Consider the following 23,241-nt stretch of genomic DNA (forward strand, 5'->3'; position numbering starts at 1 on the left):
TAATTATATTTTAGATTTTTTATATTTAAAATGAGATGTTTATCATGTATTTGATTATGTTTATCTACAATTAGTTGCACGAATTCAGATATGAAACTTTAATAAGTTATACTTACGCACAATCTACTTGTAATCTTGAGTTAAGTAATATGCATTAATAAACAGTTTTACACATAAAAAATAGTTTTTAAAAGTTTTTGTCAAATGCTTTATAATATAATATAGATAATTAATTAATTAATAACAAATAAAAAAATAAAAATAAAAAGTAATGGGGGTTATATAATAACATAAAAAAGAATACAAATATTAAATCAAAAAAGTTCAAGGATTAAAACAGAAAATATGAAAGAAAATGTATACCAAAAAAAGAGTAGGCTAAAATAAGAGGGGTATGGATAGAATACGAGGTAAATTTACACATACAAACCGTAACATATTACTCCAATAATGACACTCTATATTGGATAATTTCTTTCCGACACACACACACACATGTATATGAGATGTGACCATCCTGCCCCTATTGAAATACCAAAAATAGTGAGAGGTGTAGAATAAATTTGTAATATAAGGTCTAAACCCAGTAATCTCATCCCAAGTAAAAAGTTCGTAGTGGTGTGGTTATAATCCATACAAGTGAGCTCCTAAGTTCAAGCCCCCAATGGGATGCCTGCACTGATTTACGTCATCCATTGATGACCATAGGACCAGTGCGATGAATGTGCTCGAGAGCATGGGACCATAGAACCCTTTTGTCTTAGATGACAATGGCCCACTAGATGGATACACACATAGAAATCTTCCACAATCTATCTTTTATGCACCGTTGTAGGATAAAATAGGATTTGGAATTCAATTCCATTCCAATTGCATGTCGGGATTGGTGGAATGAAATCCCACAAAATGGGACTTAGAAATCCTATAGGAGTTGTTGGTATTTCGCATTGATTTTGTAGGATTTGTGTGTAATGATGTTTGAAGATAGTTGTTTTATAATAATCAATTGATAAAAAGGTAATTTAATTATTTAGAATTTGTTTTTATAAATTATGGAATTCAATTCCATTCCAAATCCTACAAACCAAACACACCAAAAATTCCTGTCCGTTCCAAATCCAAATCCTTCCATGAAATGCAAATCCCTCAAAATCAATTTCATCAAACCAAACGCCTCAAGGTATTTAGATACACATATTCACACATATGATTGGGTTCCCACGAGACCCACCACTTTTTCATGAGACACATTGTGGAGGTTTTGTGTTCGCTTCCCATGAAGGTTTGATGTGTTTTTCATGTGAAGGTTTGACAAGATAAAAGAAAAAATCACCCATGGGCTCACAATTTGTCTCACGAAAGTTGACGTGTCTCACATAATCTCAAGTTATCATTTAGGGAAATTGACCAAAATAGCCCATCTCTCCAACCAAATTCACTTTTTAGCCACTTTTGGAACCGAATTCCCATTATAGCAGGAGTTTACACAAATGACGTGCGTAAAGTCTATTTTCAGATTTAAAAAAAGAAGAAAAACACTTCACGCAAATTACACAAAAATAATTTAATCCAAAAATCGAGTTTACACAAAAAGGAATTTAATCCTAAAACGGGAATTCGGTTGATGAAATGGCTAAAAAGTGAATTTGGTTGGAAAAATGGCTATTTTGGTCAATTTCCTCATCATATACGCATCTTTATAATTCATATAATACATCTTCATCATGAATATTATATATATTCATTATGAATAAAGTATTTAATATAAACATTTTCATACCTGCTTGAGGATGAAACTAGTGGGATGGTGGGTGATCAGCAGGGCATGCAACAGGTTGCCATCCTGTAAAATGCTGGAGAACATGTTTAAGCTCCATAGTTGCAGGCTGTATTGTCCATTTTTGGTAGTGTTGGCTTGGGTGGAATGAGCAACTACTCTGTGTCAATAAGCCAGCCTGAGTTCCAGCTATAAATAGGTCTCCTTCAGATATAATGCACCCACTACATGCCTCTTCTTTGTCACCAGCCTAATGAATCATACAGCAACATTAAGTTCCAAAATGGTTAACCATTAACATCCCCTATTACACCTCTACCAAGTAAACAAGACTATAGATCAACTAACGAGTAATAAATGAAACAGAACATAAAAATTCGTATGCCAAATCGGCTAACTGAATAAAAGCCTAAAACATTATAATTGCTAAACATATGAGGGATAAAAGTGGTAGGGTGACTTTGCCCAAATACAAGACAGGTCATGGGTTCGATTAGGACCCTGCTATTGAGCCAAAATGCCCCTCGAAGTGGAACAAGCATGTTGCACCCGCCCCCATGGAATAAGGTAGCACATACCTATATTTTAACAATATAACCTCAAAATAGAATCTAATTCTCTTCTAAAGATCAAATAAGCCTCCCTCTTTACATTCTATTCATTCTTTTAATTTTATTTATTGTAATTTATGCTCTTTAAACCTTCATCGACCTCAAAATATTATTTTTATACGGTTTTATATTTTGATTAATTTATGTTATTAATAATAATAAAATAATATAGAAAAAGTAAAAGATAAAAACTGAAAAATACATAAACTTTTTATTTTGGCATCATTTTAATCATCTTGACGAAAACTAATTCAATGATATATTTTGTTATAAAGAATATTTATTTTATTGTAACTTAATAAACTACACAAATTAATCATAAGATATAGGGGTAAATTGGTCATTTTATCTGTTCTGTCCAGTTCTGTCTTACCAAGCACTAAACAGTTGTTTTTTCTTATCCTATCTGGATACCAAAAGCACCATAAAGCTCTTGCTTGGCAGTGGTATGCAAGAGAACATGAAGAGAGTAGTTTTACCTTTTCAGTTAGATATTTAAAAGCCACTTTTTTCTGTGCTGCTTCATATATATTGCACTGGGAGTATATCTGCAAGGAAAAGGTCAACTCTAATGGTAACTATATATGTCAAATGTCATACAAACAACCATGTAAGAGTCAAGGAAGGAAAAAAAGGGAAAAACCGAAGTTTCTGTAGTAATTCAACCTGTGATTCAACACTGGCACAGACCGCATAAATCCCCCAATTTCTGGTGTAATTGTTATACAGATGTACTTTGGCAAACCTAACACGAGGATGTCGTTGCCTAGTTCCGTCAAAGAAACAATGGTGAATGGTAACACGCATACATCGGTCACCATGGTGAGAAGGGTCTGCTCCAATAAGCATCGTCTTATCATGGTTTGAAAAGTGACAACTAAATGCACAAGATTAGAAGCTTGGTCAAATACATGTAAACAAATAATAGGGGAACTAACAAAAGTAGCCATTTTGGCCGACCAAATTCATCTCTTAAGGGAAATGACTGAAATAGCCATTGATTTTGTCAACACAGACACTTGCAGAGGTAGTGATTTTTGGTGAGAGTGGAGAGGAATGGCTACGAGGTGAGAGTAAGTAGCTCACCGCGAAATAGTGATATCTGTGCTCTCACGGGTAATATCAATCAGCCCATCATCATAATCCTTAAGACTACAACGATCAATCCATATATGCTTTGAATTAGGTTTGATTTGAATGCCATCTACATCAGGTCCTCTACCTCCTTCAAACTCTAAATTGCATATAATTACGTGTTCACATTCTTTCAGCCTCAGTCCCTTGCCAGTGAGCTTAATCCTTTGTCCCCGCCCATCGACTGTCTTATAAGAAGATACATTCAAATAAGACGAGAGCCCAATGGTGCCCGAAATATCAAAAACAATCCACAAAGGTTCTTTTTTGCGACATCCATAACGAAGTGACCCAGGGCCATCATCTACAACAAAGTTCAAAAGATCTTTACATCATATAACTGGAAAGCCACAAATCAAAAGATCTTCCAAAACATGTTGGAACTTGATTTATAGCAGGCTCATGAAAACTGTACCCATATAATAAGGACCAACCCTTGATCATTAAATGAATCATTTAAAAGCGTGGGTTGGGTCTTGGTGTGTGGGTGTTCATGGTGGACTTCATACATATATATAAATATATGTCTTGGTCAAAAGATGGGCTTTAAGCTTATGCAGAGAGTCACCTATCTCTCTGGAATTTTTGTTCGGAAACAGTGGCTTACGCGGGTTTTGCCGCGCGCCAAGTCGAGCAACTCACTGTTCACACCAGGCAGTTAAAGGAGGAAAGGTATATATATATTAGACGATTCTGGGCAGAAAAGTGACTATTCTCCCTCTCGTTTCTCTCATTTTTCTCTACAAATTCCATCACCAAACATATCTTAATTTGCTAGATTCAAGTTGTAACTTGAACTCGATTGTTGTATCCTCTAGCCAATACTACCCACAAATTTTTGTCTTAGGACACTGCATTGGTGCAGGCCTCAATCCGTCATGGACGGACCTATACTGGTGCATACAGTGGCACGTGCCACCGTATTATTCCTCCGTCGAAGGGTAAAAAAATTTAGGTTCGTGAAAGGTGCACGAGAACAAGTTTTATTTGATAGAGTTGGTTTGCAAGGCTTTGCTTTTATTCCATTCCAGACCCAAGTTCGAGTTTTATTTGTGTCATTTTCATTTTTTTAGTCAAATGGTGTCACCGTTTGAAATAAATTCCATATATTTGTTTCTTATAGTTATAAAAAAAAAAATTACAGGTCCATCCTACGATCCGTGTTCGGTAACCAAGAACCAGCAAATTACTAGTAAGATTCTAGAATTCTATCAATTCTTCTTGTTGTTTTATGTGCGTTTCGTAAACTTGTATTAGAATATTTCCATTTTCTGCAAATTTATTTACATGAATATATACATATTTCTACTTATGATTGATTACTCCTAACAAAACATCCACAATTTTGTGACGTCAATTACAATATAGCGGCTCAATAAGTAGAATACCGGTATTAAACCTGTGATTTCCACCTCAAGCCATTGGATCGATCCATGAACTCAGCAGCTTCTACGTTCATGGATAATATGTATTTCATATCACAAATCCCTAATTCCGATGACTAATTACGATGCTATACCTGACAGAGTAGTAACATGATAGACTGATCCATGAAGTCCACCGACGGCTAAGCGGCCAAATCCCTCAGCTTGTCCAGCGAGAGCTCGTAAGTTACAGTCGACGTTCGCGTACGGAAGTGAGAGTGCAGCCATTTTGTTAGAGTTCGCCGGAATTTGTGGTGCGTTGTATGGTGAAGGTCCGTACTTATAGTCCGGATGTGAAACCACCGTTTCGCTATCGGTACGGTTTCGTCTGTGGTGCCGGCCGGCGGAATAATGGTTCCCCATTGATGCCGTACGTTTTAGCAGAAATATCGGGAAAGCATTTAATTTTCACACACCGACACACTTAAAACGCACACACTCGACAAAATTTAATTACATTTTTAGTCCTTGTAGTTTGAGAAAACTCTAAATACCATCCCTAAATAAACATGACAACAAGAGAATTTTTTTCTTAAGTGTACTTCGGATAATATTGACCTATAAACATTTTATAAGAGTAACTTACATTTTTGACCTCTTGGTTCTCATATTGTTTTATAACTGGTCCCTCTGACTAACCTCTGTTAAAAAAGTCCGTTAATTTAAAGAGAGTTTGGTTTTTTACTTTTTGAAAAAAAGCCGTATAAGATTACATGTTCAGATTAGAGATCTTGAATCCACGACTATTTAGATTCAACACACATTAGTATTAATCACTTTAATATGAGATTAGACGTATTAAATAGTATTTGATCGGATTAAATATAAAAGAACTGTTTAATTTTGATATAATATAAGAGGAATGAAAATTAATTCATTTTATTCATGGTTTATTGAAATTACGGTTTTCGTCAGTGTGGTTTCAATTCATTTTGGCTTTCGTCCCGAGACTAACTGTAACTGTCAAAAAACAACAATTTTGAACGATCAGGGACGAAAAGAAATCAACAAGGATGCTCATGAACAGATTAAGCTTCAAAATGAACATAATAATCTTAAAGAAAATCTATATAAATGGAAATGATCAGTAACCCAATAGAAAACCAAACCAAGCCGAACCAACGAATTCCAAGTGCTTGGATGTATGCAAGTTCTCCACCGCAAAGAATAAAGCGGTTGTTTAACACAATACTGAAGACTTATAAATAATACCTGTAATTCGAATTCATAACCGATAGGGGGTGACACAAACCGAAAGATCTTCGACTCACCGGAGCTAATTTCAACACTTTTTATGACGATAAATTGTCATCTTTCAGCTCGTTCACAAGTTTGACGGATTTCTGGACAACTTCTTCTGTTGGGACCTTACCTTGCTCCTCACTTCGTGAGGTTGATTTTGGCGGTTGCTCATCAGGCTCTACCGATCTTTTGCCATTGCCTGTTGTAAGTTGGGACGTCTTGTCAAGCACAGGTTCTGATGTAGCGGCTTCTGCTGCCAAGGTCACTTTGGGTATTCCGTCATTCGAGTGAAGTAAATTTTCGCCATTACCTGTAGAAGGTTCAGATGTTTTCATACTAGTTTCTGTTACTAAGACCGACTTTCCTAATTCTATGTCAGGGTCTAATGCAGAATAAATTATACCAAACCAAACGAGCCCAATATATCTGACCCGGAGGTGAGATCCTGTAGGGGGTGAAAGATGTAGGCATACCTGACCTCTACTCTTTTAAGATAGAGCGGCTGTTTTCGTGAAACACCTGGCTAGTGAAAAGTGTGTGAAAGGGAAAAATACAGATACGAGAGCATCTGAACCTTCTACAGGGTCTAATGCAGGATGTTGATGCATTTTACTTTGCCTCCTACTCTCTTCATCAAGACCCGATGACATTTTCTCCGGTTCTCCTTGATCACTTTTGGCTCTTGATTTTTGTCCTGTAGTCTCATTCTCAAATTCTAAGGTGAGATTTGATGCATCTTTATCAGGGTGTGATGGCTTTTCGGACTCTTTGACTTTCGTTTTATGTTGTTCGCTTTCCGCCGACTTTGTATCGTTCTCCGTGGTTGAAGACGGATGGTTTTCTGAAAGGCCACCTAAGGGTATGTATGGTTTTTGTTTAGGAGATTTGATCATCAATTTCTGAGAAAAAATCGACTTAAAATCTGGCATGACGAGTCCAGGTGAAAGTACGAGTCCTTGGGGACTTGCTGTTGCTGGGGGCTCTTCTTCCTCGGGCGGGCTCTCGATTCTCAGATTTGGTCTTTTGATGGTTTTGAAGTCACCTTTCATCTTCTCAATGGCACCACATAACTCCCCAACCACTTTAACACCTTCCCTGGCCAGAAGTTCAACATATTTGATGATTAGAAGGTAAGAAACCATAAAGCTAGCATGACCACTATGACACCACTCCTTGTTCAACATTAAGGTACACTATACATGACAAGACAGAAGAGGGATCACTGTTCCACGTTTGGCATGACTTTTATGTGAAACACCCAATGAAACAAGCTGGAGCAGACTTATGTTTTACCAATATAACCTCAAAATAAAACTTAATTATGTTATAAAACATCAAAATATGCCTTCCTCTTTATATTTTATTCATTTTTTAAATTGTATTTATTGTATTTTATGCCTTTTAAACTTTCACTTTACTTTCCTTGAACTATTGTTTTTATATGGTTTCTATATTTTGATTAATTTATGTAATTTATTAAATATCACTGATAAAAAATAATATAGAAAAGGTATATAACAAAAATTGGAAAACTACATAATTTTGGTGTCATTTTAATTGTCTTGACCAAAACTTTTTAATGATATCTTTTGTTATATAAAATACTTATTTTTATTATAATTTAATAAATTACATTTTAATCAAAATTTACATAATATATAAACAATGCATTAGGAGTAAATTGGTCATGTTATCTGTCTTGTCATGTCCAGTTCTGTCTTACCAAACGCTGAACAACTATTTTATCATGTTCTGTCATATTCTATCCTGCTTGGATACCAAACGCACGTTAAGGGGTTGTTTACACCAAAGTGGGTAAGCACTAAACCAGGTAAGATTGTGGTCCAGGTCAAAACTAATCACGGACCGAGTAAGGGGTAATTTACCAAACTCTTACCGGGTAAGCCGCTTACCACGTGTCATTTTCCTTTACAGGGTGAGCATGCAAGGCCCAAAAACTTACCAGGTATGTGAGAGAGAAGACTCTTACCTGGTAAGCGCTTCCCGGGTAAAAGCCGCTTACAAACAATCCATTTTAATGGCTGAAGTTATTACCCACTAAGGTAAGTGAATATGGTGACTCTTGTCTGTAAGCGTTTGGTAAATGGCCCCTAAGAGTCTTTCCTTTAGCTTACCAGGTCAGCATCATGAACTGGTAAGAGGGGCTTGGTAAACATCAACAGTAAAAGAAACTAAAACATGCTCCATGCATTTCCCTCTCTCCCCCAACCCACACCTGGCAAAGAAAAAGTCACATGTACCCATTTATTTTTCCATGTTCATGACATAAAAGGTGTCATATGATAAAAGTACTAAGGGCATGTTTGTTAGCAGCTTAAAGAGCTTGATGGACTCGCAACTTATTTGGTCAACTCAACTATACATGATTGTTTGGTAGTGACTTAATGATATAGAAAGTGGTTTATTCACTAAGCTTCTAGAGGGAGTTTTATGCAGAAAGCCAAGTTTTCTCCAAACCTGTCCCTCCCAATTAAAAAAAACATGCTCCTTTCATCTATGAAAAAACCCTCCCAAACAAAAACCTTCTCAATCTATACAACAATTTTTTCTATACAGGACTTGATAGAAAACCAACCAAACAGCCCGTAACTTGGCTGATTTTCAGTTGCTACTCGACCATTATTATCATGATCATGCCTCATTGCTTAGAGAATGAAAATGGGCTCGCTTTTAAATTGAAGTCAGTAGATTCAGAAACAAGACTAGAATCAACAACCTAAAAGATTCAACTTACATAGAGGCATCATCGATTGCACCGTAAAAGTGCTCTTTAATGCTCTCCACTGCATCAAAGATGTTGATAACCTGCAAGATTCAACCGATAATGTAAGATATGATTCAAATAATGAAACCAGTTGTAACTTTTAACAATGACCATCAAAAAGAGCACATAGAAAGGCCAACTTATGAAGTTTTTGCGCCGACAAGTCTATTCGGGCAAGTAAATTCAAGACAAGTACCATTGATAAGATGTTCACAATTTTAATTAAGAACCTACAAGTTGCAATTTTAAATGCGGAGGTGTAAGCATACCTTGGCTTCTGCATCCATATATTCCTGCTCAAGAATTACCCTTCGTCTTATATCTTGCAAAAATTCCACATCTGGATCGATTGTTTTCTCATACCTACCACAGACCAAAACTCTAAGCACAATCTAATATTTGTTATACACATTCTTTCTCCTATCTACACCCAATGAATATGTAAAAGGAAAATGCATCAAAATGCAATAAATTTTGGTTTACTTCCTATTTAGTGTACCGAAGATTTTTTTCTCAATCGACGTAATGAAGTATCAAAATTTCTTATTTTGTGCCCATTATGACCGGTAACCTGCTAATCTTGTAACATCTGGTGACATGGATACCCGTTTAAGAAAGGGTTATGGCGAAGTAGGCAATGAACTTGACACCTATGTCATCAAATGTTACAAGGTCAGCAGGTTAGGGTCAAAATTTAGAAAAAATAGGAAATGTAGAAACTTTGTTACATTAAATAGGATATTTTAAGACTTCGTTACATTGATGGAGAAAAAAGTTGTTGCATTAAATAGGAACTAACGCGAACTTCGTTGCATTTTGATGCATTTTACCCAAATGTAAATACAAAAGCACTTTGATAGGGCTGCAAGATACACGAACACATGCTTTGTGTGTTTGAAATGTGCAGTGTAAAAATGCCACTAAAAATATAGAAGTTGACATTCAGCAGTCCTCTCGATGAAGGATTCTTTAGATTAGGACACTTCTAATGGACAGAGAGTACGATAAACCAGTCACAATGTACCCTTTCAAGTCCTCCCACAGCTTCTTCAATTTGGCGATAGCAGGCTCCAGTTGCTCCTAAAAAGATTTACAGATACCAAAGCAGTAAGATGCAAATATAACGACATGGCAGATAAAAGTGAATTTAATCGGTAGGGTAGGGTTCCGGTGAGAATGAGAGTTATGATGAGAAGTGTAAGAACAGACCTCCACCCTTGGATCAATCCTAATCGAAGAGTTCCACTAGATCAACACTAATGAAAAGCACCGGATCAATTCCCTTCTAAAGCGTAATTCATGGGTTGGTTTGAGATTAAAAGTGATCAAGGGTCCAAATTCCTTCCTACACTTTTCACCTTAACTCTTATTCTCACACGATCCTTCGTCTTAATCGGTAACGGCCACAAGTGCATGAATACCTTATAAGTAGATAAAAAACTACTAGCCACATTTATAAGGTATGCTTCATGATTCTCCAATTGATCACTTTAACATGCCAGAATAGAATCATAATCATGAAGTTCGTCAGATGATGCATGATAGACTAAAAGCACAACAAAATCCAAACTGAATAGTACGAAAAACTTGCATAATAATTGAGAACATACTTGACCTGCTTGTCCCTCTGCTCCACATAGGAGGACTGGAAAGCCCAAGTAGCTTCCAGAAAATTAATAAATGCATTACAAGTATCTGCCTCTGCTTTATACGAAACAATTGTGTTTGAGAGTTCATCTTCCTATATAATATCATTTATATAAGGGTATCACAAAGAGCTATAATATGCCTGAAGAAATACTAAATGTTTGATATACCTTAAATGATATTAGGCTAAGAAAATCCGACCTTTGCCTTTAAGAGTAGAAGAAACTCATTATTATCTTCGTCAAACTGTAACCTCTCTTCCCTGGCATTTTGGAGACGGGTAATTGCAACAGCCAATGTGTTATTAACCTAAACAGGCAGCCTAATCAGACGTAATATTGTAATAATGATGCTTATTAGTATCTTTTTCTTCCCCATTGATTGAACATTGTGATTCATAAAAAAATAATCTAGCTAATATAGTGATCGCTAAGGGTGCGTTTGGTACGCTGGACAGGACATAACAGGGATCATTGTTCCACATTTGGCTGGACTTTGATGTGGAACATACAGGAACAAAGTGGAACAGGCATGTTCCACCCCCACCCCATGGAACAAGGTGGAATAGACCTATTTACCAATATAACCTCAAAATAAAACTTAATTCTCTTATGAAACTTCAAATACACCTCCCTCTTTACATTTTATTCATTCTTTAAATTTTACTTATGGTATTTTATGCTCTTTAAACTTTCATTTCACTGTCCTCAAAATATTATTTTATATGTTTTCTATATTTTGGTTAATTTATATAATTTATTAAATATTTAATAATATAAAGTTAATATAGAAAAGGTATAAAAAATGGATGCTACATGAACTTTTTATTGTGGTGTCATTTTTATCGTCTTGACGAAAACATTCGAATAATATATTTTGTTATGAAACACATTTATTTTATTATAATTTAATAAATTAATCAAAAGATTTAAACAAGTTATTAGGGGTAAATTGTGCATTTATCTTTATCTGTTATGTCCTCTCCAATTTTGTCTTATCAAACGCTAAACGGTTTTTTTCTTCTGTCTTGTTCTATTCTGTGCTTACCTGTCCGGATACCATACACATTCTAATAGAGGGAGAGATCGTAAAGACGGTAACTGTGTTCTGATTATTATATTATCAGAATGCTGTGAAGTAATGCTATTAGATATCTTAATCTATCAAGAACGATGTCAACAGTTTAATTTTCTTGAGCTAGTAATTCCAAGCGTAGCATAAAGTCGAAATTAAAATTTAGCCAATAGTAAGTTATCACCTCTTAGCATGATTTGAAAAATACCATTTAAAGGAAAGGAGTCTACCTTTCCCAATTCAGCTTCAAGTTTGTCTCTTTGCTCTTCAAGCAAACTAATTTCAGCTTCCAAGTCCTGGAAAACACCATGATATTCAGCTATCCAAAGTTCTAACCATGAAAAACACCATGATGTTTGCAAGGTAATGGACATCACATATCTTTTTGATCTTCAAAGCAAGCATTAGATTAGGGAACTGTAAAATAACAAACCAGAAAGTCACCGATGGAACCATGGTTAGGACTTCCCTCGAGAGGATTGATGAGTTGTACTTCTTGTTTTCTTCTTTTGTTATTTGTTATCAGTTAAACTTCGGCATGCAATATATTGATGAAAAAAGATTAAATTCCAAAATGATAGAAGATTCAGTATATCATGACAATAATTCTCTAGATTTAATGTGGAATTTAATACCCTTTTTGGATCCTTATATACAGCAAACTGACACACACTCTTCGCCTTTTGTGGTTAAGAGATTGGGATCTACTGTTAACCCACATGCCGTTGAGCCAATGACCCTTTGGTAGGGATTTAATACTTTATGTGGAAGTAAGCATCTATGAAGCTATGCTGTTAATATCGCGATATATCGCCGATATATCGGCGATATATCCGGACCTAGGCAAAATATTGCTGCATAAATATCGGTCAAAATATCGTCCCCGATATTATCGGCGATATTTTCCGATTTTTCCCGATATTTTGATGTATATATCGGACCGATATATCAATTTTTAGGGTTCAATTATTTGGGATTTTGTTATTTTATGGGCTTAGTTTTTTGGACTTGGTAACATATATTATTAGGTCTGAAATTAATAGTCTGCCTTCCAACGGTCTTCTTCCTTTCTTTTCATCTTTACGAGTTACAACTTCACACTTCACAGACACCTAGTTCACTTCACGAATCACGACTTCAGACTTCTCACAACTTCAGACTTCTCACGGAGTCACGGTTTGGCTTCTTTTCTCGGATGCCGAACCTATTGCTTGCGATTAGCTCGTTTTTGAACACTTTAGATGATGTGATGTTTTAATTTTGAAACTATATTTCTAAACTCTAATTAATGCATATTATATATATAATTCTAAGAAATATTATGTTAACCGCTATTTTGGACCGATATATCACCGATATTAACCGATATATCGAATATCGGTCCTGACCGATATTTTGTATTATGACCGATATAACAGCATAGCTATGAATTAAGCTTCAATTTGTAGTATCAATTATATTCCGATTCATTAGCAACATAGTTAATTATATGTTTGATTAAAATCTTAGAAACTAAGAGCACCCATAGTGATGAAACATTCGACTGTGTCATAATATTGTCACATCATTTTTCTGTCATGTCATGTCAGCATTCTATGAACCTCTTATTTCATAAACAACCCCACAATCATATATCAGTTTCAATTTCATAAATGGGCCCCGCTTAATTTTATTCTTTTAAATATAAATTCAAAACAAACATAATTTATACTATTTATGATATATACAATTTAATAATTATTGCAAAAAATGTTTTTTAGGATAATATTGAAGACAACTATGTTGATTAATATAAAAATTATTGTAAAAATTATGTTCACTAAAGTAGCTTTATTAAATAAAAATAAACCTAAAACAATAAAACTAACATAATTAATTAATTAAACATTTACCAATAAATTTATTTTGTTTTATACTTATTATTTTATAACACGTTGCATTCTCACGGAGCAGTCCATATTAATGAGATGGCCATACATACTCATTTTTGTTTTTGATGAACCGCATTAAGAAGGCCAAGTGGATGCAGCGAAACTCACAACAAGCACCATTGTGGGTGCTCTAAGTTCATTGTCTATGGCATTTATACTTTACTTGGTATAAGTTTATATTGGTGTTCTAGTCTAGGCCCATCAAGCCTACCATTATTATTACTATTTTTTAATCCCAATCTGTTGCGTTCATAGCTGCCCTCAAAATGTTTCAGACCTTGTCGATCTGCATGCTACCATTCCAATTACACTATTTTCTTCTCCATTGGCAGACGTTCCGTAGTTAGCCCATGCGCATCAATCCATCACATACTAGGGTGTATCAAACTGTCAATGCCCAGGGGGTAACAGTTTCGATCCCTTGGGTGTGGTTCCCTGGGTGTCCTAAAAGAACTGCATCATGTAGAAACCAGCTGTTAAAGTAGTTTATCATCTTTAAGCAGACATCCAATTTCATCATCTTTAAGCAGACATCCAATTTCATCATCTTCAATCTAACATCTCTAAACTCTGGTATCAACAGACTGCAAAGAGATCCTATCTGGTAAAATGAAGTCAGCAGGTGGGGCAGGAAGCTGATCATTGGTTGACTATCCTGTTTTGCTTGGCTTCTACGGGACCTTTTCTGTTGCTTGGAACACTCTGTTTAGTATCTATTAGACTACTACAATTTGGCACTTGTATTTGCTTGACTGTGCTGTTTGGATACTGGGTCTGGTTCTGTTGCCTAGTGTTTTGGGTGCTTGCATTTCTTTCGCTTGGTTTTTTCCTACACTCCTGATACTTCCAACAAAGGCATGACTAGTAGATTCACGGACACCCACGAGTGCAAATTTTCCCATGGAGATGATTGTTGACTACTTCTATGTGTAATCCAAATATCTGAAAGAAACAAGCTTGTTCAAGTTTTGAATATTAGAGTTCTATTTGAAGTTTAAATTTTATTTTGCTAATTGAATCTTGTTTTGCTTGGCAAGTTAGCCATGATAGATATATGCTCCAAGTTCAGGAGTAGAAGATAGGTTTATTATAAATTATGTTGATTAGTCTAGTTGTATAGGCTTAGCATCAAATTATTCAGTAGTATAGCCTTGGCTTATCACGCGCAACTATATATTTATAAGTACTTGCAAAAAAGTGAAATAGCATGCTAATCCCAGAACTGGAAAACAAGTACTTGCATATTCTGCAAAGAATTGATGCGACGAACAAGTACAGGTGCCAAACTTTATTGTAAGAAGAAGCTATAGAATACAAATATAAGTTGACTTCCAAAATACCAACTTACCTTCTCAAATTGGCTGACGTCAGTAGTTCTGGCTACACGAAAAGTAAGGACTTCTTTTTTCTCTTCCCTGCCAACACCAGTGATGGATGTATTATGAGGTAAAGAAAAAGTCATCAATTTAATTAGAGTAGAACACAAAATTGTGCTCGTTCAGTGTACAGACAAAATTAAGTATATATTAAAATAAATTACCATGGTTCACTGCATCAAGAAATCAAATTCATGATAAAATGAGCACACACGGAAACAAAAACAAAGTTCTAGATCTTATCATCTGTTTTTTTAGTTCAAGTTAATAGAACTTCAAAGTGAAAACCACTAATTTACCCTTCATAAGCGCTGTCTATGGTTCATATTAACCAGTAATTTTTTTTTTAAAAATCCAATAATCTGGGATTATAATAGCAATGACCCACTTTTAGAGTTTAATCATCCCTTGGGGTACCAAAATGAGTACACTTTAAAGGACATAGAAAAGAAAACCGTGGCACACATGATAAGCTCCCATCCCAAGATATATTTTTATTGATTGTAAATGTTCATAACTGGACCTTCATATATGCCAGAGTGACAAATAAAGCCTGTTAAAATATCCAACCTAATTCAAGTGAATCTCTCACATCCCTTAGCAATTTAGCTAACACCTTAGCATCAAGAAACTTCACATTACATCTTTTAGCCCTGTGCAGCAAGGTTGGGACTAAAAACATGAAGCAGGAAATAAAGGCCAAATAAGGTATGAAATGTAGTGAAAAGCTCAAAATCCAACTTTTCCTCATGACCCATGCAGTTGATAAATACGAAGGCTGAAGAAGTGGTAAAATAATTACCTATGCTCTAGAATTCGCTTCTCAGTTTTGGAGACCGAACTATGAAGCGATTCTAACAGAAGTTTTAATTTATGAACCTGCATAATAATTAGATTCTCAGACTAAATATATTTCTTCAAAAAACTAGGGACTAAGCAGTATAAATACCCTGGTCGGCGTGGCATCACCCCGTGAAGCAGGAACAATTCATTTCCTTTGTACTGATAAACACAAGGTCCCTAAATACAGGCATGTTCACATTTTTCCTTCCCGACTTAGTGTGTCATAAGTATGCTGTATGCATAGAAGCACGTGTTCTTTAAAGTAGTTGGCTAATCTTGTTCTACATAGCCATTCATATAGCTACTTATCGTATTTGATGCACAAAAAGTAAATGTCATTGGTATAGTAAGAATCAAACAGAATCACTTTTCCCTAAGTTTATTTGCTAATCTTGTTTCCTGACTACACCTAGCACTTTTTATCATTATTTAAAATAGTGACCTAGGGGTTTCTACCACGAGGCATTTTTCCTTCAAACCCCAAATGTTTCCTTTTATTTTCATTTTTGCAAAACTTAAGTTACTTAATTTGTTATGTGTTCAGAACTTTTGGACATGTCCAGGTCTAAGTCATAAACTTTTCCTCGTTGCCATTCAAACAAAATGGGATGCTCATACCATGTTGCCAAATTCTTGATTCAGTTGCAGAGTTAGAGAATGAAATTGAGAATAATGATTCAGCCAAAAAGAAATCTTGATTAAAAAATCAACATAGCATTAATCAGTTGTTCCTGCAGCTATTGATTAAAAAATCTTGCAGTTCCTGAAAACTGCTGTAGGATTGTTACCGTAAGTCTGTGACAACCAGTCCCACATGACAGAAAATTAGATTTCTAGTTCCTTATAAGCTCAAAATTGTGGGCTACAATAAATTCCACCATGGTTTTAAGTTGATTTGGAGGTTTTTGGGCTAGCTTGCTGCTTTGGGCTATGGGGGGCAACAAATGGTATCAGCCGATCCTTGTACCATGAGGATGGTGGGGCATATATCATCAAGCATGATGAGTCCCTAGGGGGCGTCGTAACATCTTAGGTGAATCCCACATCGCCAACGAACAAGAAGGATGTTGGGAAGGCCTGATGAGGACGTCAAATGGGAGCGTTTGTAACAACCCATCCCACATGGATAGAAATCAGATTTGTAAGTTCCTTATAAGATCTAAGTTCTGGGCTACCAACCATTAATTAATCAAGCTACAGTAGTTGACGTCCACGACCAAATTGACGTCATTTTTGGGTGAAAACTGGGCATAAACAATAAGAAGGAAGGGCTACCATGGAAATTAAAACTCAAGATTAAGATGAACCTTACTTTCTGAGAATGAGTCTCTGGTGTATCCCCCTTTTTCAACAATCTTTTCTTTAGTAGAAGTGACTTCAATCTGCAGCATAATTGAATGTGGGCAACAGATTCTTTTGTAGCCTGCATCAGGGAATGTGTGTTTTTTTAAAGACTATTTAAGCCAGTGCCTACCGTGTTGGAGCACTTTGATATTCCCACCAAGTATATTGAACTTTCACCAAATATTGCTAAAGTAATTGCAAGTTTTCGTCAAAAATTACCCAAGTCAAAGGTTCATTAAAAATCCTGTTTAGTTTAATGGAGATAAGTTGAACAATAATGTTAGATAACACCGCACAAAAACTATGGTCCTGCCAATCTTACCTTTAATGATGCAAGACTTTGTGCTTCAGATGAATTTTTACCGCCCTCGCCTGCAGATTTCTGGCATTTCATTCTATCCAAGCTTTGCTGTATTTGTGAGATTTCAGAATCTATTCTGAGGGAAGATCACAGAGCAGGGGAATAGATATAATAACAGTTAGCACTTGTACAAAAGTACAGGTTTACAAAAATAGCTTAAGAACAGGCATTCAGCAAATAGTTTAGATAAAAAAAGAAAATGTTGCAAATCCAAATCTATTCTAGGAGATAATTAGAACCATGTTTTCTATTATTTGCGTTGATTCATTTTCTAGGATAAAGATTGTAAGATGGAAAAATTAAGCCTCTCACCTGTACTATTCATCAATGGTCTTCTTCTCCTGTTGTCCTCACAATACAAAGAGCAAACTCCTTTAGATAAAGAGACATTTTCTTTTAATTTTTTTAAATTTTAGATTCAGTTTGGCAGGCAATCCTCATTATTTACTGGGAGCTCTCTATTCAATCATTCATGTGGTCTCATGCTTGGTGCAAATAACAGATGTACGACAAGATCAAAGGATCCATAACCAGTAATCAGTTACAATTTTAATTTATTTAATCTGAATCGACATGCTCCATTCAGGAAAGAAGAAAAAAATGGATCCAGGAAGCAGGTATCTCTCTTTCAATAAGAAAAGTACACACTTCATTGAAATAAAATGCAGAAAGAATATGATACATTGTAGATTTCTAGAAAGATATCATGTAGAAGTGTACACCAGGCACATGCAAACCATAATAGACTCTTTCCTCACTCACCTTGCTATGTCAGCAGTTACTTTCAGCCCAGTAATTGCACCTTGAGCAAATTGAAGCAATTCTTCCTTCCTTACCTGAGACAAGTGATGAGGCATACAGAAGTCAACCCTATAGATTCTATTAAAGCAAGTGTCATGACTGATAATATTACCAGCATTTCACCATCATATGCTGAGAATGCTTCAGCCATATCTTGTATACTTTTCACAACTAGATTATGGACTTCCCTCCCTCCTGTTAGACACAGCCTACATCCAGAAAAAGAGAAAAAATAAGATGGTAAGTTCAATTAATACCCGCTGCAGGTTTCGCATTGGAAAAAAATTCTGTCTGATCAAATTGATCTCAGTTAGCTAACGCTGAACCTTTATGGGTAAATGATAAATAGATTGGGCTCCAGAAGCCATGATATGAAGAAAAATAACAAAACCAAAGTAATCACAATGAACCAAACCACACACCCAGTATGTCCATGTAAGCAGATTTGTCCCCTACCCCAAAGAGTATAGAGGTTGTTTCCATGCAAAATAATGAGAATAGTTACCCAAATATTTCATGCAGTAAGAAAAGCTCCTCTTCATTCGGTGCTCCAAGAATCTGAGTCAGACAAAAGAGTGAACCTGCGGTTAAACTCCATGAATCAGCAAATACAAAACAACTGATGTGGTATTGAAAAAGAAGCATAATGAACTAGTCACTAGCATAAAGAGGAACCTCATATAAAATGATGGGAGTTTGGTATGGAAAAGGTAATAGAGCTTCCTGATTAATTTCATATAAAACATAAAATTCCACAAAATTTTCCTCTCAGCCAAATTCTTGTCTTGTAGCTTTTTACAAAATAATTGTAATTTAATGCACAATTGAAATAACAAAATTTTCACCTCAAACCTTCTTCCTGATTCTTATACAACAAAAAGAATTAGAAGAAAACTTCTCAACCAAATACATCATTATGGAGGCCAATAGCTGTACACAAACTGATAGGTGCTGTGTGCAGCTTAAAGATCAAAGCTACCATTCTATCTTCTATGACCCAGGAAATTGCAAAGCCATTGATTTGTCGATTGTACAACATTATAGATTGTATGATGGTGTCCACAAATAAAATCTACATTGTTTTGCCCTTTGCTTGAGAGTAATTTGAAAAAAAAAACAAATTGCTACTTTCCCCGAGTACTTATTGGGCAGGAGAAGAGAAGGTCAAATGGCTTGTTAAATTTTCAAGAATATTGCAATCGGCCATTGGCATACACAGTTCAATGACTCTTCACTGGGTGAAATCCCAAAATAAGTTGCAGTTGGAACTGTATGATACTTATCCTGAGTGCTTGTTGGACAGGACAAGAGAAGGCTAATTGGCTTGTCAAAACTTCAAACAACTAGTAATGAGCCAATGGTATACTCAGTTTGATTACTCTTTACCCGCTGAAAACCCAAAATAAGTCTTAGGTGAAACTGCATAGATGTTACCATAAAAAAGAATGAAAAACATTAAGGCACCAGAAGCCAAATCTACAATCGTTTTATGACATAACTCTATCTTAGGTGCAAAGGTCTCTAGGCCTTATGCATGGTGCAATATGAAACCACAAGCCCAAAGCAGCAAGTTGGACCAAATAACCACCCAAATTCATAAATAGAAACTATGATAGCTAGTTATAAAGTAGTCCACTAATGACTTGCAAGAAGCTATTCTAATCATAGTTGATGTAGGACACACTGTTACTATTTACAAGTACACATGCACTTCATGATTACTCTTCATCCCACGTCCTCTTAAGCTTGTCTCTCTTCCTCACTCTCCTCGCCTGTGCTAGCTATCATCTGCCTACTGCATTCGTACCTAAACCACCACAATCTCCCTTCCCTCAATTTCACCATGTAAACCTAAAAATGCGCGATGTATACCAAGAGTGGGTCATTAAAAGAGGTAGTTGTTAGTCAATATTTACATATAAGAAGTAGTGAAAAAGATATTTGAGTGGGATACCAAAGGGTTGGCCTTAGATAGAAGTGTGTAGAACATCATGAATGTCGTAGGACCCTAGGGGGTTCAGATCAACTAGTCTAGGATAAAATGCTTCTTGTTGTACGGCAAAACTCGGTAGTTGACAAGGGAAAAAAGTTTCACGACCACATCATAAGCATTTTTAAGGTTGATCCTCACTAAAGCCATCATTGAATTGTCTTCAAGAAAAGGCATTATGAATGAACACCATCAAAATTGATCAACCGTTTTTTATCAATAAATCATAAGCATAAGCCAGTAATAGTTGGTTGGTTGTCACAAACTATTATTGATCCTAGAGAAACCATTTATTGACTTATACTTACCATAGACATTGTCATGCCTTCGAGAGCTTGACTATGAAGAAAGACATCACGGAAATTCATTGGTGATCTACCAAGATCAGGGTCATAATATAGAATCTGACAAAAGAAAAACAAGTAAATGACAGATATATCAACAAAGAAATTAAAAAAAAAATGATAGATAATCAAATATAAGAGTGAAAATATCAAACAATGCTTTGATAAAAAACCAAACAAGGCAATAGAGAAAATTCAATGAAAAAGATACCTCGTTTCCAACAAGAATCTAGGTAAACAGCAGCTAGACAAGTATAATATTGTGACACCAAAATTAACTTGGAATCGCCTATTTTCAGATCTGAGAACATAACAAAGGCCTACTAAAAATTGTGACATTATTAACTGGGGTTGCTTACAGGCTTGGAAGAGAAGGATATAAATTAAGAACATAAACAGGCAATAATAGAAAAAAGTAACTCGTTTCATTTTCTTGTCCTGCTTTTGGTGCAACTGTTATCCTTTGCAGTGCATATGCAGTTGTGCTATAAAACTTGTAATGCCAAGTCAAACTAGCAAGAGAAACAGAGAGTTGATCTCAGCCCTAGATGGTGTAAGACTATGTCTAACATTCAAACAAACCTAAACATACACAAAATCACAAGTAAATGCAGTGAGGAACACAATGAAAACAATAGAATGACAAAAAGTGGTTCCTCTTCTCACTTACCGTAGTTGGCTTCTCAGGAGTAATATTCTTATCATTTGACATATAAGGATCCTCATAACTTTTCCCATCATCATCAACTAGACCTCCATCAAGTCTTTCAAAATCTCTTAGAGCAACTAACCACCTTTTAAGCAACTGAACTCTTTCTTCCCCTTTACAAGAAACAGAAACTTCTTCAAGCGTTTTAGCTGCATCACTAAAACTTTTCATGTTCCGAGTAACCTGCTTTTGGGATAACAATGACAGTAATGTATCCTTTCATTGCATTACTAATGCTGCAACTACAAAAACTAATAAATGATTAGACAAGACGGTGGACATGAAATGAAAATGAGAGCAAGTGGCCATAAGTTGGCAACCAGGATGGGCTAACCTCGTTCACTGGACACAGAAGAAATAATATTTTGTGAAAGTGAGGAGATGAAACATGGAACTGAATATGTAGAAGTTGAGCAAAAAGGTAATTATGTTGGCCTAACCCCCCCCCCCAAAATGTGATGTAGAATAGTGCATTAGTGTACACATTTTGGTGTTTTGGCTTCCAATTATTTTCCAAATTGATATTGGGAACGAAAATTTTGCGAGATCAGTATACGTGAACAGAAAAACAAGATCATCCAAATGCAGGCCCTAGCTAGATATCAGATGTAGCAAAACCTGGCTGATAAATTAAATGCTTCGGTTAGGCCCAGGTGCATACAAGAATAACTACATCAATGAAACAACCATTTAAGCTATCAGGGGGGAAGATACTACCTTAACTCCACAGTATACCTATTTCTAAAAATTAACAATACAACTTTTATAAACATCAACTTTCAAAAGCCACAATGTAAACTTATTGAACATTTAACACAAGTACTTTCATGTTGCTTATTTATAGTGATAGCTACAGAGGTATCAGATGTTTGGATCAAATTACCACGCAAGCATCAGTTTCAATCAAGTAATAAAATATATCAGCACAATGAGGTAAAGATAATCCCCATCTTCCACATATTCTACCGACATCAATGAGATTCTTGCAGTAAATATATTCATAGCGATTTGTGGTGATTTACGCCTGAACTCTGAAGACAACAACAGTTCTCCTGACTTTTTACGTTTCTATCAAAAAGTGTGTTTACTTATAAGAATGAACAAAAATATCGTAGCATGCACGAGGATTTGAGGAAGAAAGAGGAAATAGGTCAGTAGGTACAGTGCGATCTTGAAACATCTTGGAGGCCTCGGAAACGGAATAACCGGCATGCTGGACGACGGTGTCGGTGTAAGTACGTACAGCGGCTCTGAATTTGGAGCCGCCGCGTGCTTCGGCAGCTCTGTGCATCGCCGACCTTATCCATGACATCAACACGACCTTCTACCACCTCGATCGAAATTACATGCGAAGGAGCAAGAATTGGATTTTTTTTTTTTTCTGTGGCGGAGAACGGAGGAGGATGGCGGAGAGTGGTGGCGGAATAATTTGTCGAGTAAAAATTGGAAAAAGTCGAACGTTTTGTTGGTTCGTACGGCTCGTTTGCCTTCCATTTCGCTTTCGTTTTACTTTATTTACTGATTTGCCCTCAATAATAGAATAAACTACAAATTTGGTCCCTGTGGTTTGTGAGAACACTTTTGGTCCTTGTAATTTTGAAACTACAAGACGGCAAACATAGTCCGCAAAAGCGTCCATATTTGGTCAATACTTCTAACAACCGTTAAAAAACGTTAAATAAGGGACCTCAATCCCCGTCCCCGATTACTTATCTCTTTCCCCGTTCCCATCCCCAACGGGAAACGGAGATCCCCAACTAGAAAAAAGGGATTTTCTTTTTCCGTTTATGTAAGTTATTTTAAATTAAATATGTAAGAGACTATACATGTTTAAATCTCAAACATTTT

At 35.8% G+C, this 23,241-nt stretch overlaps 2 protein-coding genes across 8 annotated transcripts in view; both read right to left on the reverse strand.

Moving 5' to 3' along the window:
- LOC112519907 (probable pectate lyase 4) overlaps positions 1 to 5,351 on the reverse strand; it is a 10,706-nt gene extending 5,355 nt beyond the window's left edge. For 4 of the 5 annotated variants that reach the window (XR_003069966.1, XR_003069965.1, XM_025128224.1 and 1 more), the window contains exons 1-5: positions 5,042 to 5,351; positions 3,475 to 3,826; positions 3,055 to 3,265; positions 2,868 to 2,936; positions 1,781 to 2,027 (exon numbers count right to left, since the gene is read on the reverse strand). Coding sequence is in view for 3 of the 5 variants with exons in the window: in XM_025128224.1 (XP_024983992.1) it covers positions 1,797 to 2,027; positions 2,868 to 2,936; positions 3,055 to 3,265; positions 3,475 to 3,826; positions 5,042 to 5,309 (1,131 nt within the window). In the remaining 2 variants the exon portion in view is untranslated. Of the gene's footprint in view, positions 1 to 374; positions 524 to 1,780; positions 2,028 to 2,867; positions 2,937 to 3,054; positions 3,266 to 3,474; positions 3,827 to 5,041 lie in introns of those variants that run through there. The other variant, XM_025128223.1, reaches the window with a different exon arrangement.
- A 417-nt stretch (positions 5,352 to 5,768) lies between these two features.
- Positions 5,769 to 22,768, reverse strand: LOC112519905 (myosin heavy chain, embryonic smooth muscle isoform-like). 3 transcript variants are annotated; one of them, XM_025128220.1, is made up of 19 exons: positions 22,556 to 22,768; positions 21,355 to 21,576; positions 20,649 to 20,744; positions 18,856 to 18,908; positions 18,463 to 18,559; positions 18,312 to 18,385; positions 17,511 to 17,625; positions 17,157 to 17,267; positions 15,804 to 15,880; positions 14,974 to 15,040; positions 11,925 to 11,990; positions 10,822 to 10,929; positions 10,584 to 10,714; positions 10,395 to 10,461; positions 9,998 to 10,053; positions 9,243 to 9,336; positions 8,944 to 9,014; positions 6,763 to 7,283; positions 5,769 to 6,498 (listed from the first exon to the last, which is right to left on the reverse strand). In XM_025128220.1, exons 1-19 carry the CDS (start codon positions 22,703 to 22,705, stop codon positions 6,239 to 6,241), a joined length of 2,436 nt encoding a protein of 811 aa, XP_024983988.1. In that variant the 5' UTR covers positions 22,706 to 22,768; the 3' UTR covers positions 5,769 to 6,238. The 3 variants fall into 3 exon arrangements, with proteins under 3 accessions (XP_024983988.1, XP_024983989.1, XP_024983990.1); XM_025128221.1 differs by lacking the exon at positions 22,556 to 22,768 and having other exon boundaries at positions 20,896 to 21,437; XM_025128222.1 differs by lacking the exon at positions 5,769 to 6,498 and having other exon boundaries at positions 7,188 to 7,278.
- Positions 22,769 to 23,241: the final 473 nt, after the last annotated feature.

The sequence above is a fragment of the Cynara cardunculus genome, assembly GCF_001531365.2.
Source record: "Cynara cardunculus var. scolymus isolate 2C chromosome LG 10, CcrdV1, whole genome shotgun sequence".
NCBI classification, from domain to species: domain Eukaryota; kingdom Viridiplantae; phylum Streptophyta; class Magnoliopsida; order Asterales; family Asteraceae; genus Cynara; species Cynara cardunculus.

Bases quoted from the DNA above. Each gene is read 5' to 3' on its own strand.
- LOC112519905 (XM_025128220.1), bottom strand. From the start codon at position 22,705: ATGTCATGGATAAGGTCGGCGATGCACAGAGCTGCCGAAGCACGCGGC. The intron at 18,909-20,648 runs GTAAGTATAAGT...TGTCTGACTCAG, and splicing joins AAGGCATGACAATGTCTATG to ATTCTTGGAGCACCGAATGA. The intron at 9,337-9,997 runs GTACATTGTGAC...GGTCTGTGGTAG, and splicing joins CTGTGGGAGGACTTGAAAGG to GTATGAGAAAACAATCGATC.